A 13,072-nucleotide genomic window follows, 5' to 3' on the forward strand; every position below is an offset into this window, starting at 1 on the left:
AAGTGAAAGGGTAACTGGGAAGAGCAGGATCTATTCAAAGAAAACACACAGACACAACCGCCTTCCCCTAAGGGCTCAGCAATTCCATTTCTTAGCATTTACCCTGGAGAAACTAACTCCGCTGTACGCAGAGAGGCATGTCTACAAACGTTCACTGTGGCACTGTTTATAACAGGGGGAAACTGGAAACAGTACTAACACTTGGCAGTAGGAGGATTATTAAAAATCACAAGTCACATGCGGAACACCTTGCAGCAATTTTTTTAAAAAGTAGATAGGTCTAGGTGAGTAATAGCAAAAGGTTTTTAGGACACACTGTTGAGTAAAAAACCAGGCATCAATATGGGACTGTTCGTGTTAAATCATAGACAAAATCATTCTATTATAATATCAACGTGCATAACGGTGTGTATTCTTAAATACCCAGGAAAAGGTTGCAACGACAAACAACAAATTGAAAAAAAAAACAAAAACCAACAATTACTATTTTTAGGGCTCAGAGAAGAACTGTGAGCTTATCCTATCATTTTTACATGGACAAAGTGTTTATACACAGCTTCATCCTTAAAAATCAATTTAGAAAGAAAAGGACAGGGGATCTTGAGATGAGAAATTCACACAGACACAATTGTCTACTTCCAAGTCCAATCCTGTTTTGTTTTTTTTTTTGCAGCCTCTTGAACTTGTTTACGTAACAAAAATCTTGAATTTTCATAGGAAAGAGCATAAAGATGTGATCGAGAGTAAATTAAGCATGTAAGAAAGTAATTTTAAATGTTAGAAGACTTCTATTGTTTTGTTTTAATGCTTCTTAATTATTAAAAAAAAATTTTAATTTTTATTTTACAGTACTGTTAGACTTTTAAAAATCACTTCCTCATAGAAAGTTATACAACAAATGGCAATTCTACTGATAGAAGATCTTTTTTTAAGTCACAGTTAAAGTCAGAAATTTGGGAGGCTACCTCACCTCACTCAATGACTCCCCTCCAGATGTTTCATTTTTTTCTTTTAAATCTCCCTGGAGAAGGTGATTCCATAATCCCCTTTTGTTAGTTAAGTTCCAGTGCAAGCAATTTATAATTGGGTAGTCAGGGATCAAGATTCCCTCTTACAAACAAAAACAAAAAAGTCAGTCCTCAGGATACTGAAAACAAGTGTATGTGTGTGTGTGTGATTCACTTTAATCTGAGATTAAAATATGAGGAAAATTATATACTTTGGTCTCTTCAAAAAACAATTTTCTTCCATAAAATATACCTTTAACAAGGTAAAATCAATTTCTCTTCAAAATGCCTGGAAACTTCTTGATATAAGGGGGAACATCAACTCCAATGTAATAAACATAAAACCAACTTACTCAAGTTGTGATTGTCCTTTTTTTGTCTCTCTTTGGCCAATGCTCTCGCTTCAGACTCTGTGGGAAAAATACATGCTGTGCACATGATTGAAGTCATTAGAAATCAGAACCTTTCAAGGAACACAGTGGTGTAAACTCAAAAAACACTTCATTGTCTAAACAAATGGATGTTTATCTGACTTAACTATAAATAAAAGCAGAGTTTAAAAATTTTTAACTTTGAATCAGAGACTTTGTTTTTTTCCAAAAGCAATATATATCCAATAAATGCAAAAACTTAGCTTCTGCAAAATGGTAGAAGACCAGTAACAAAGATGTCTGACAGGCTGGAACAACAGACAGGTACGAACAACAAAAAAATAAATAACTAGAGATTATGAGAAGTTGCTGTCAATAGAGTATTATCAGCAGTCAAATTTTCTTTTCAGGCAATAGCACTTTTCAGTCTTTCTTTGATGTGTTAACACACTGAGAAAGAATCTGAGCCAAGAAGCTCCCAAACGGGATCTCTAACTGGTTCATGGAAATGAACTCATTATTTAAGAACTTTGAGCCAGGTTCCACCAGAACCTGTTAGAATGAAATGATTCAATGACTTCTAGGGCAACTATTTACTAGTCTGAGTTTATAAAAACAAAAATAGGCATTTGGGACACAGGCATTCGGTGACAACTCCATTTGATCTGTTTGCATAGCAACTCTGGTGCGATCTCCGTGATAAGGGATTATTTGCTGCTTTACAGAGAGTAAAACAAAACAAAGAAAAACAAATCAGGTTGCCTTACTAATCCTGGGGATTCAGGAACCTCTGTTACTTTCCTTTCAGAAGTGATACAAAAACATTACATTATCATAATTCAGAATTGTATTTAAAAATAGGTATCTTTTTGGCATAATTTATAGCACATTTATTATATTATTATAATGTATTATATATTATTAGGTCAGATTTGCTGACTCGTAAGCCTATTCTTTTTTTGGGTATAGCATGCTGCTTCCTGAGCTATCAGTGTTCAGAACCTCATTTCCTGTCCCTTTACTCCTTTTCCTGCCATTTTACCCTTGTCCAGACTGGAATGGTCATTTTCTAAGATACCAGTGACTCTAGAGGTACTGTCTGTTATACCTGCTTTTTAAAAAATTTAATAAATGTACACCCTCTTCACCCATTTCTTATATCCTCTTTCCCCCTGCTGCTGTGGTTTTCTTTCTGAAGAAACAATCATACACATAATTCAAAACCCCATTTTACACTCAAGAATTTTGTGCATGTCACTCTAACCATATTTTATCATTATTTAATACAAGTTCCATTTAGCTATGTTTTCTAAAACTTCATTGTATTATTACTTCCTGGTACGATACCTACGTGTTTGTTGGCTTTTGATGGTTTTGATTTATTAATCATCTTTTTAAAAACTAAATCAATGTCTTTTTTTTTAATGTCTTTCTCCTGCCACAATTTTCTGAACTTTTATTTTTGTTCTTTCAAAGACATGCTTGAATAGAAGAGGAATTTTTTTGCACCAAATCTATATTCCATAGTCTCAGTCTATTCACCCAATCCTGTAGGATGCAAGGATCAAATAATAAAAAGGGTTCGGATGAGCTGAAGGCCATAAAATCCAGCAGGGTAGAATGCCAGTTCTAATGCAGTTTCATTGTGTTTTAATGGCCAAATGCCTTCCCTAAAGCGTTAAACAAAAATGGCGAAACAGGTAATTTCACACTTGCCTCAAGAGCAAATGATACCCATTGCTCCATTTGATAAATTATTTTTTCACTCTGTGAGTGAATCTTTTGCACGTGATAGAGCAGAAGTAACAGGAAGCATCTTAAGAGGTAAGAAATATGTCCTTAAACTCAAATGCTACTAAGGGCCAGGAAAAAAACCAGACTGGGAGCCTGTTGCTCTCACCCCAAAGGGGATAGCAGCCACAGACACAATGATGGCAGTCATGGAGATATGGGGGCCCGATTCCCAGCATCTCAAGTAATACTGGAAACCAGGATTTTCAAGTATAAATTCTCCACGCTAAAACATAGCTCAATGTCTTAACCACTGCACAGACCTAAAAACATATGTGTGTGAGTTGGAAACAGTTCTGAGGTCACTACTTGGATAAGTTTGCTGAACAGAACATGAACAGAAAACCTCCATTGAGAGGCACATTTGCTGAGTATTTACCTGTGAGCTCCCTTTTTATGTTGGGAAGGTTGGCTGGGCAGGAGTTACTGATGGTGAGGCCTGGGGGTGGCAGGCCTTGATTTCCATAAAGGTCAATCAAGTTTCCAGAGACAGGTAACTGGAAAGAGAAAAAAACAGTAACGGAAATGAATCACTGAACGATTCCTAAATTAGTCAGCTAAAACCCATATCCTATTCCAGACTGCATTTACATATATACATCACTGATACTAGGTATAAAACAGAAAACTAATGAGAACACCATGCTGACTAGCACAGGCAACTCTACTCCACACACCGTGGTGACCTGAATGGAAAGGAAGTCCAAAAGGGAGAGGACATATGTGCACGTGCAGCTGATTCACTGCGCTGGACAGTAGAAACTAACACAGCATTGTAAAGCAACTATACTACAATAAAAACTAACTTTAAAAAAAGAAATGATTTCATGTAAAAAATATTTGTTAATACAGGAAATGAGATGTTTGCCATTTCATTCATTTGCAGATATATGGTCTCCTTAGGGGTTCCCTTAGAGACAGGAAAGGAGGAAGAATCTCACACACATCAAATCACTATACAACCCATCTGATAGGTTTATCGTGAGCACAGAGACAAAGGATAATGTGGTGAACTCATTATCTATAGCATCTAGTAGCTTATGGCAGATGTTCAGTAAATATTGGCTATTATTATAAGTCATGTTCTATGTGGCATAGCTTTGTAGCCAAGTCAGGTTTTGCATCAAAGTCAATTTTCTTCCTTCCTTTTCTTTCTCTCTCTCTCTCTCTACAAAGCAAAGTAATGAAAAGTGTTTTCTTATTGGAAAAGAAATGGTATCCTTACTATTGTACGAAAAAGGTATTTTCCTTGAAACTGAAATCTTTCACAAAGCCACAAGAGGGAGCCCACCGACTTTCATAAAAGAACAAAACATTAACACTTACAAAAAAAAAAGAAATATTGAGCCTTTCCAAATGAGCTTAAGAGTGTTTGTCTCTTGTTCTGAACTGAATATTTTCAAGCAGTGAATCTGTTTTATTCCAACAATGACTTCCCTTTGTCACGTATGCATTTCCCTATGACTAGCTCTCTGCTGTGAGTTTTATGTACCCAGTTTTATAAACATGAGATCCTAGACATTCCCTTTTCCCACTCCCCAAAATAAAGGTCCAAGTATTAATTGTTGGGAAACAGTTAGATGATCTCACTACTTCCATGGCAGAAACTTCCCATTTCCAGCTTAACTCGAATAATTTCTGAAACTATCATTACCAGGTGAGAGTTTATGTCTTTCAGCCCTTGCTTTACTTGATTATACACTCTGAAGTTTCCTCTAATCTGAGAAAAGTAAATGTAGATAGCATTTAAGTATAATCAAAATACTCAGTAACGCAGATGTACGTGGTAGAGGCCATATCGCAATATAGCATGTGTCATTCTTTCAAATAACCACTAACATACAAATTAAAAGATACTATGAAATAAACATAGAATCAAATGTGTTTCCTCTCATTGGGCACCACCAGGTATCATACTACTGTCATGACTTCTAAATAAACACTCTATGAGCTAAACCCCTAGCTAGAGAGATGGGGGAGGACTGCAGAGAAGATGTTTTCCAGGGTTAATATGACACTTGCTCTAATGTGATTGGGGTTGGGGGCTGTTCGAACAGACAGATCAGCAGAGCACATCTCTCTTCTCCACTCAGTCTTTTGTTCCTTTGTGAAGACAGCATCTAAATTATGCATATGAAATGGCTTACAAATATCTCACTATACGTATGCATATGAAAATGCGATGATGTAAAATGCCCTTGAACCACATTTCAAGGGCCTCTAGTTAAGGAATTGATAAGAAAGTGACTATGGTTACCAGCTGTTTTCTCACTTAGTGGTTTTATATGAAATAGGTCATCTTCTCAGGTCAGCCTTGCCCTGTGAGTGTTCTATTCTTGTCCAACTTAATACAGCAAAGTGAAAGAGGCTCAAATGTCTCAATACAGCACTGTAGAGTCAGAGTGTCCAAAGTTATAAAGCTGGTATGACATCTGGTAAGACTTCGAGATTCCAAAGCTTCCTCCTCCTCCTCCTTTGTGGTTGCTCAGTTGCTCAGTCGTGTCTGACTCTTTGAGACCCCATGGACTGCAGCACTTCAGGCTTCCCTGTCTTCCACTGTCTCCTGGAGTTTGCTCAAGTTATCCTCCTATCCTTCTGGAATTTCAGATTTGGGAAGAACTATCGGGTATTAATAAACCAATGATGTGACTTGAGATTCAATGCCACAAGCTAAAAACAATTATTTCCATGGTTTGAGAAATAAAGATCACATGTATTACACTAAGAATATATTTTCTAACCACAGTCTAAAGGAAGCTGTTACGTGTACATATACTTAATAAATGCAGACCCACAAAAAGAGAAAGAGAGGGTGAAAGAATCGAAAACTGGGCATTAGACAAAGAAAGACACAAGGGGGTGGGCGGAAACAGGAAGAGAAAGACACAAACACAAGAGTGGGGGGGAGAGAGATGGATGGAGCAGTCGGGTGAAAGAGGGGAGAACTCAGAAAGAAATGGATTGAGTAGGGGTTAAAAACTACACAGAAGACTGTGTGGACTGACAGCAGGGCTGACCAAAAAGAGAGATGAATTAAAATCTTTGGAACAAGACGCCTTATCGGGCACTCCACTGAGGTCAAACATCATTACTTCCAGTTGAAAGGCAGCTTATAACCCTCTGGAGAGTTCTTGAAAAGATTTCTCACTTCGGTAGCTTTTCCAATCTTGCTGGTTAGGAGCGGGCATCATAGAGCCTGCTGGGATATTTTGCTGAGGAAAACTTAATTTTGTGGGTGCCTACTCTGAGCCAGGCACAGAGGTTGAAAGGCACTCTGTGTAACTTATCATGCTGACTTTACAAAAAGGAACATCAAGGTATAGCTCTGAGTGCAGGTTTTTGATAGGAGGTTCACATCCCATGTTAATTGCATTATTGGGAGGAGGAGGGCAGGATCAACCTGCTGATAATAATCAATTAGAAACTTCAATTTTCAATTAATCTCCAAATGAACCTGAGCAAATAAAAACCCAGTTGCTCACTAACTGTGGATACTCAAATTTAAGTAACTGTGGGTACTCAAATTTACAAATGAACAGTGCAGTCATTTACATCCTGGGCTAAGGAGCCAGAGACTCAGGTTAAAAGCTGCCTGTCTCTGACCCGCCAAATGATATTAAACTTTGTGAGATGAGATGCCTCTCTCTGAAAAGTAGCAACCATATCACCCATCTCACAGGGTTTTGTAAAAAGTAAACAAGATACAGTGGGTGAAACAGGTGGCGCAGTGATAAAGAATCTGCCTGCCAATGCAGGAGACGCAGGAGATGCGAGTTCGATCTCTGGGTCAGGAAGATCCCCTGGAGAAGGGAAAGGCAACCCACTCCAGTATTATTGCCTGGAGAATTCCATAGACAGGGGAGCCTGGCGGGCTATAGTCCAGGGGGGTCACAAAGAGTCAAACATGACTGAAGACGCACGCACAAGTAAAACAGAGTACCTGCTTTTAAAGTGACTGATAAACTATGTTTCATTGTTCAGTCACTCAGTTGTATCCAACCCTTTGCGACTCCATGGACTGCAAAACACCAGGCTTTCCTGTCCTTTACTATTTCCCAAAGTTGCTCAAACTCATGTCCAATGAGGTTTTCCTAAAAGTATATTCTTTGTCTACAGTTTTTTCGCTCAGTCATGTTCACTCTTTGTGACACTATGAACTGCAGCTAGCCAGGCTCCTCTGTCCATGGGGATTCTCCAGGCAAGAATACTGGAGTAGATTGCCATTCCTTTCTCCAGGGGAACTTCCCGACCCAGGGATTGAACCCGGGTCTCCTGCATTGCTGGCAGCCTCTTTACTGTCTGAGCCACCAGGGAAGTCACAGTTTTGGGGCAGTCAAACTAATTTTCACTTTGATTAACAACACTATCTGCCATATGAATTGCCAAGCATCCCGTGGATTGCAATGCAGATCTAAGCACAGAAATGAGGGGATGTGTGCGGCTAAAGTGACTACTCCATATTCCAAATCTTTTTCCATTGGGGGTGATTTTGCCCCTTTTCCCAAGGGGACATCTGTCACTGTCTCGAGACATTCTGAGTTATCACTGTGGGATGGCAAGGTGTGAATGGCCTCCAGTGGGGAGAAGCCAGGGATCCTGCTAAACATCCTACAACAGACAAGACACTCTCCACAACAAAGGATTATCCATCCCAAATGTCAACAGTACCAAGGTTGAAAGACTGCTCTAAATGATGGCTTAGGCTCTTTATATTAACAGCTGTTACTTATGAAAGCTACTCAAAGGGAGGCTGATTAAAATAATATGGATTTCTAATTAAAAATCAGTCTCCTAGCCATGCAAATTTAGGAAAAGATTCAGTGGTTCCCTTTCTCATTTTGAAAAATTCCCCCATAAACACAGTTTTAACTTCATTACTAGGTCAAAATAACACTTTTAAAGCTAAGGAAGAGGAAGTGCACCTTCTTTTAACATGAATACATTGTGTCTTTGCGGGGTTTTTAGCCAGCACATTAACCTGATGGACAAGATTCCACTTCCAGTGCCCGAGCTATACAACGGACAGTAAAAGACACAGTCCAATTAGGACAAATAAAGAGAAGGTAGACACGTGTGTATGTTCCCTAAACTTTTTCTGAATCAAGTTCTTCAGTGTTCTGCTCCACCAAAATGAATATTTTTCCAAGTAAATGATAACTGCAAAATGTTATTATTTTTTTTCTCCCTGGATGGTCCCCTTCTCTGAATATCAATTACGTACTGTAAGCACAAGTAAACTGGGACTTTTATTCTTTGTTTGTGATGGTACAAGAGGGCCCTTGTGCTCTCAGAATAGTTATTTCTAGACTCTAATTCCCTTAGGATAGTTTCCTCTCTAAGTGTTCCTTCCACTTTATTTTTTAAAGCAGTTAACTTGAAATAGACCATTTCAAAGAATCAACTAAAAGGAAAAAATGCCCAACATAAAGAATATTAAGTTTAAACTCCACTGTGGGGAAAAAATTAAAATGTTAGTAAGTTATCGTGGTTCTGTTATTTAATTCTAACAACTAAAACCCAATTTTATCAAGAATGAGAGCTAGTAACTAACATTTAGTGATGGCATAGGTTCTGTTGTTTTAGATGCTATTATTATCCCCATTTTCCAGGGAAGGAAAGTGAGGCAAAGACAAACAACTCACTCCAGAGTATGTATTGAACTCAGATGTCTGGCTGAGAGTCTGTGTTCCTAACTTCTGTGTTACACTGTCTTTCTGCCAGTTGTAAAATGCCGAAATAGTTTATTGCCGAAAAAGCTCTGATGTGGAGAACACAGAAGAGAAATGGGGACGAGGACGAAGTCAGTGACCCCTGAGGGTACTGTAGGTCACTCTTCTCTTGACTGGGAATTAATTAAAGTCTGTTCTGGGGATCCTTTCTTATCTGGGAACTCCTCTGAGACAGTCTCTCTGCTTCTGAATTATCCTTCTCCATTCAAAGTCTGAAGTGGTCTCCTTTTCTAAGCTTGTAAGCCCAGTGAGACGAGGAAGGAGACCTGACTCATCTGCATCCACAGCACCTGACCTGGCGCTGGTAATATATGAGGCATCTGCTGCTGCTGCTGCGTCGTGTCCGACTCTGTGCGACCCCATAGATGGCAGCCCACCAGGCTCTGCCGTCCCTGGGATTCTCCAGGCAAGAACACTGGAGTGGGTTGCCATTTCCTTCTCCAATGCATGAAAGTGAAAAGTGAAAGTGAAGTCGCTCAGTCCTGTCCGACTCTCAGCGACCCTATGGACCGCAGCCTACCAGGCTCCTCCGTCCATGGGATTTTCCAGGCAAGAGTACTGGAGTGGGTTGCCATTGCCTTCTCCATGAGGCATCTAATAAAGGCTAAATCAATCTTAAAGTGAGTTCAGGAGCAAAGGGACTAGGATATCTACTCCAGTGTAGACTGACCGAGGAGACACGGGTATTCAGTCTGAAGTCATGTCTTCAGAGGGTTGTCACAAGGACAAGTTCTCCACGGGGCAAACTGGGATCCACATCCACAGAGAGATTCACTATGAGAAATATTTCCATTATTGAGTATGATATTATTCTAACATAGAGTTGGCATATTACAGGTGCTGAGTGAGTATCACCTGGATAAAATACTATCAAAATTATTTAAACTATAATAAATTATATATAATAATTTAGACACTGTTGAGTACAAGTTATGTTTCCAATGCTAAATGCTGTACATACTTTAGGGTTTCCTGGGGGGCTAGTGGTAAAGAGTTTGCCTGCCAATGCAGGAGACAGGGGTTTGATCCCTGGGTTGGGAGGATCCCCTGGAGAAGGAAACAGCAAACCAATCCAGTACTCTTCCCTGGGAAATCCCATGGACAGAGGAGCCTGAAGGGCTACAGTCCGTGGGGTCACAAAGAGTTGGACAGGACTCAACAACTAAACAACAACAATACATACTTTAGGAGATGACCATGTCAAGGAGAAACAATGATCAGTTCCATTTTACAAACAGGGAAATAAAGGACTTCAAGAAACTAAGTAATGTGCAAGGTCAGGCTGTAAATGGCAGACACAGGATTTGAATCCAGGTCTGATGGTAAATCTTCAACTCCCAATCACTATGTTACACTGCTTCACTTGTGAGTGTGGATTTGGAAGCTTTCTAGAAGCTGAAAGCCTGATATTTTGGAGGGGAATACAAAGGATATGCAAGAGGAAATTAAGGCAGTGAGTACTAGGTTAGATCAGATGACATCTGAGGTCCTCATCACTGGGGAAATTTTTTTAAAAAAGAATAATTTAAAAGAATTGTGTCAATTCTATAGTTCTCCTGAGTATGTGCAGGTGTCCACTCAATGCCACTGGAAAATTACCACCCTTGTCAGCAAAGTTCTTCTGAAATGACTTGGCCATTGCTAATTAGTGCTGCAAGGGGACTGGGTATATTTAAAAATTATAAATTCCTGAGTGCAAGCTCCTCCAAGGTTTTTGCTCCTGTTCGACCTAGGATTCTGACTACTGACAAGCACAGTCTGCCTCATGGGATGCATAGTGCTGGAAGCAAGAGGGTTCCACAGAAGCTGACCCAGGGCTCAAAGAGGGTGGGACAAGTTTGGCATGGAAACATTTGTTAGAAATAATATTTAGTTCTTTCAAAATAAGGGGGTGAGTTTAAACGGGTAGTAAACTGACAAAACTAAGCAATCTAGAAAAAACTCAGAGGTTTTGAGGGGAGTCCTTACCCCTCAAGACTTCAAGAACTTAAAGGGACTTAAAGGACTGGACCAAGATAGAAAAGAAAACGTAACTATAAAAAATTGGTTTTCTAGGGATTTTGGTATAAATAAGTAAGAGCTACCACATTCCCTTTCCAAGGAAATTTATCATTGGAATTTGGTCTTTAAAAAAGCTTTGTGGTTTAAAAAAAATATGATCTAAAATTCACCATTTCTTATTATTTTTAAGTGTACAGTTCAGTTAAGTATATTCACATTGTTGGGCAGCACATCTCCAGAACTTTTTCATCTTGCAAATCTGAATTTCTATAACCACTAACAATAACTCCCTTTCACCCTCTTACCACCATGGAAGTTAATCTTTTAAAAGCCAATTACTACCCTGTTTGGGAAAAGCATCTTAGGAACTTGTGTAGAAATTAGTGATTTTTAGAAGATGACTGCTCTCATCTGCTGATCCTGGATTTCAACTGCAACATTTCCATCCTCCAACCAATCTTGCTTGCTTCAGACTGGCTCCCACAGTCTGAACTGGCTCTGGCCAATCTACCCTGTAACTGTCCTGAACTCACTGGTTTGTATATACTGATAAATTTGCTCGATTTGTGTCAAGTCTGAAGTCAAGGGGAGATTCTGTCAGCAACCAGAGTCCTCTGTTTAGTCCTGAATGGTAGGTTCTTCCTCCAATTTCAGGGCTTGTCTCCTAAGTGTATAGTTATACCACTCCCTAGATTGTCCAGTTGGTGAATATATTATGCAGTGTTAAATATATTGCATCCTTAAAGCTGTTTGTCCATTTTATTTTCATTTCAAAAATCTGAACAGAAGGCTAGCATATTCTTGAACTCTTGGTGAAATTTAAATGTTAATAAAAATAGTATACCCCCAAAAACATACTAATTACTAAAGAATATGACAGTCTCATGGCATTGGCTTGTATAGAAAACAGAAAATGATGGGACTAGGCATTCAGAGATGTACCGTGTCCTGGCTCTGACACATCTGAGCTGTATAACCTAGGGTAACACAAGCTAACCTTTCCTAACCCTAAAACAGAGGGCAGTGATAGCATCCCAACATGACTCAAGGAATTCCTGCAAGAACCAAATAAGACACAAATGGAAGGAGTGAAAGAAAATAAACTCTACAGGCAAGGCTCCAACTGCAGAGAGGAATACTTACCAGAGAAGAGCAAATATGACCTCTGCTTAACGTACTAAAATTGGAATAAGTTTGCCATTGAAAAAGGGCAAACTGAACATCACTTAATCACCTGTCAATAGTAAAAGATCTCCTTCAAAAAGGGCATTACGTTTTCAGGCTGACCAGAAAAACCACTGTAAATAACACAGTACACAGTATTTCCCTCGGCAGCAGTGTACTAAGTTGGGCATCAGATGCCGAGGGCAGTTAGAAGACCTAGCATGTTATTGAAAGTGAACTTGGACTCCAGGGAATGGAGAGCTTTATCATGGGGTTACTGATAAACTCATGAGAAATTCTTAATTTCTAATGTCTGAGTCATTTATCTGTGATCTTGAGATACTTCTCTACCTCATGAATTAACTTCTCAATGAATCACTTGCAAAAAGAAACTGAAAATTCAGGAACAGGGAGAAAACACTGGAAATAATATCTCAAGCTTTTCTTTTAGGGAAAAAAAAAAAGATCATCAATACCGTATTTGCCATTTGCAAGGCGGGATCCATCAAGCCCAGGATTTCTTCATTATAACTTGATTCTAGGCTAATGATGTCATCAATTACATCATCCATCTGAAGGAAAAAGGCAATGGAAGAGAGACAGATATAAGCAAACATTGTGCAAAGCAATCCAAAGAGAGATCCATGGTTTTTCCTGCTGTAAAGAAGTAACACTCATTAGTTAGAGTCTAAGAGATAACTGTCCTCTGCCTCTCCAAATGAGTACATTATTGAAGACTATTAATGCTAATGGGTGGTGAGGAGGATGATACACGCAACCAGCACATAGTGACTGATTACTAGGTGCCAGTCCCTGGGCTCAGGGCTTTTTATGGACCAACTGATTTACCCTGACAATAACCCTACCAGAGTAGGTGCTATTATTACAACAGTTTTTCAGGTGAGATACATGAGAAGCAGCTTGCCCAAAGTCACACATCGAAGAAGGGTTAGAGCCACGGTTTGAACTATGCTTTCAATTGTTGTATAAAACTGCCTGCCCTAAACAG

At 39.2% G+C, this 13,072-nt stretch overlaps 1 protein-coding gene across 17 annotated transcripts in view; it reads right to left on the reverse strand.

Annotated features, from left to right (window-relative positions):
• Positions 1-13,072, reverse strand: part of MITF (melanocyte inducing transcription factor) — a 222,101-nt gene that overhangs the window by 16,449 nt on the left and 192,580 nt on the right. For 11 of the 17 annotated variants that reach the window (XM_081528416.1, XM_081528408.1, XM_081528415.1 and 8 more), the window contains 3 exons: positions 12,540-12,635; positions 3,549-3,666; positions 1,361-1,417 (listed from right to left, as the gene is read on the reverse strand). In XM_081528416.1, the coding sequence (XP_081384542.1) occupies positions 1,361-1,417; positions 3,549-3,666; positions 12,540-12,635 (271 nt within the window). Of the gene's footprint in view, positions 1-1,360; positions 1,436-3,548; positions 3,667-12,539; positions 12,636-13,072 lie in introns of all 17 variants that reach the window. The other 6 variants (XM_081528412.1, XM_081528406.1, XM_081528411.1 and 3 more) reach the window with 1 other exon arrangement.

This window comes from Giraffa tippelskirchi, chromosome 9, assembly GCF_054371585.1.
Source record: "Giraffa tippelskirchi isolate mGirTip1 chromosome 9, T2T-mGirTip1v1.2.pri, whole genome shotgun sequence".
NCBI classification, from domain to species: Eukaryota; Metazoa; Chordata; class Mammalia; order Artiodactyla; family Giraffidae; genus Giraffa; species Giraffa tippelskirchi.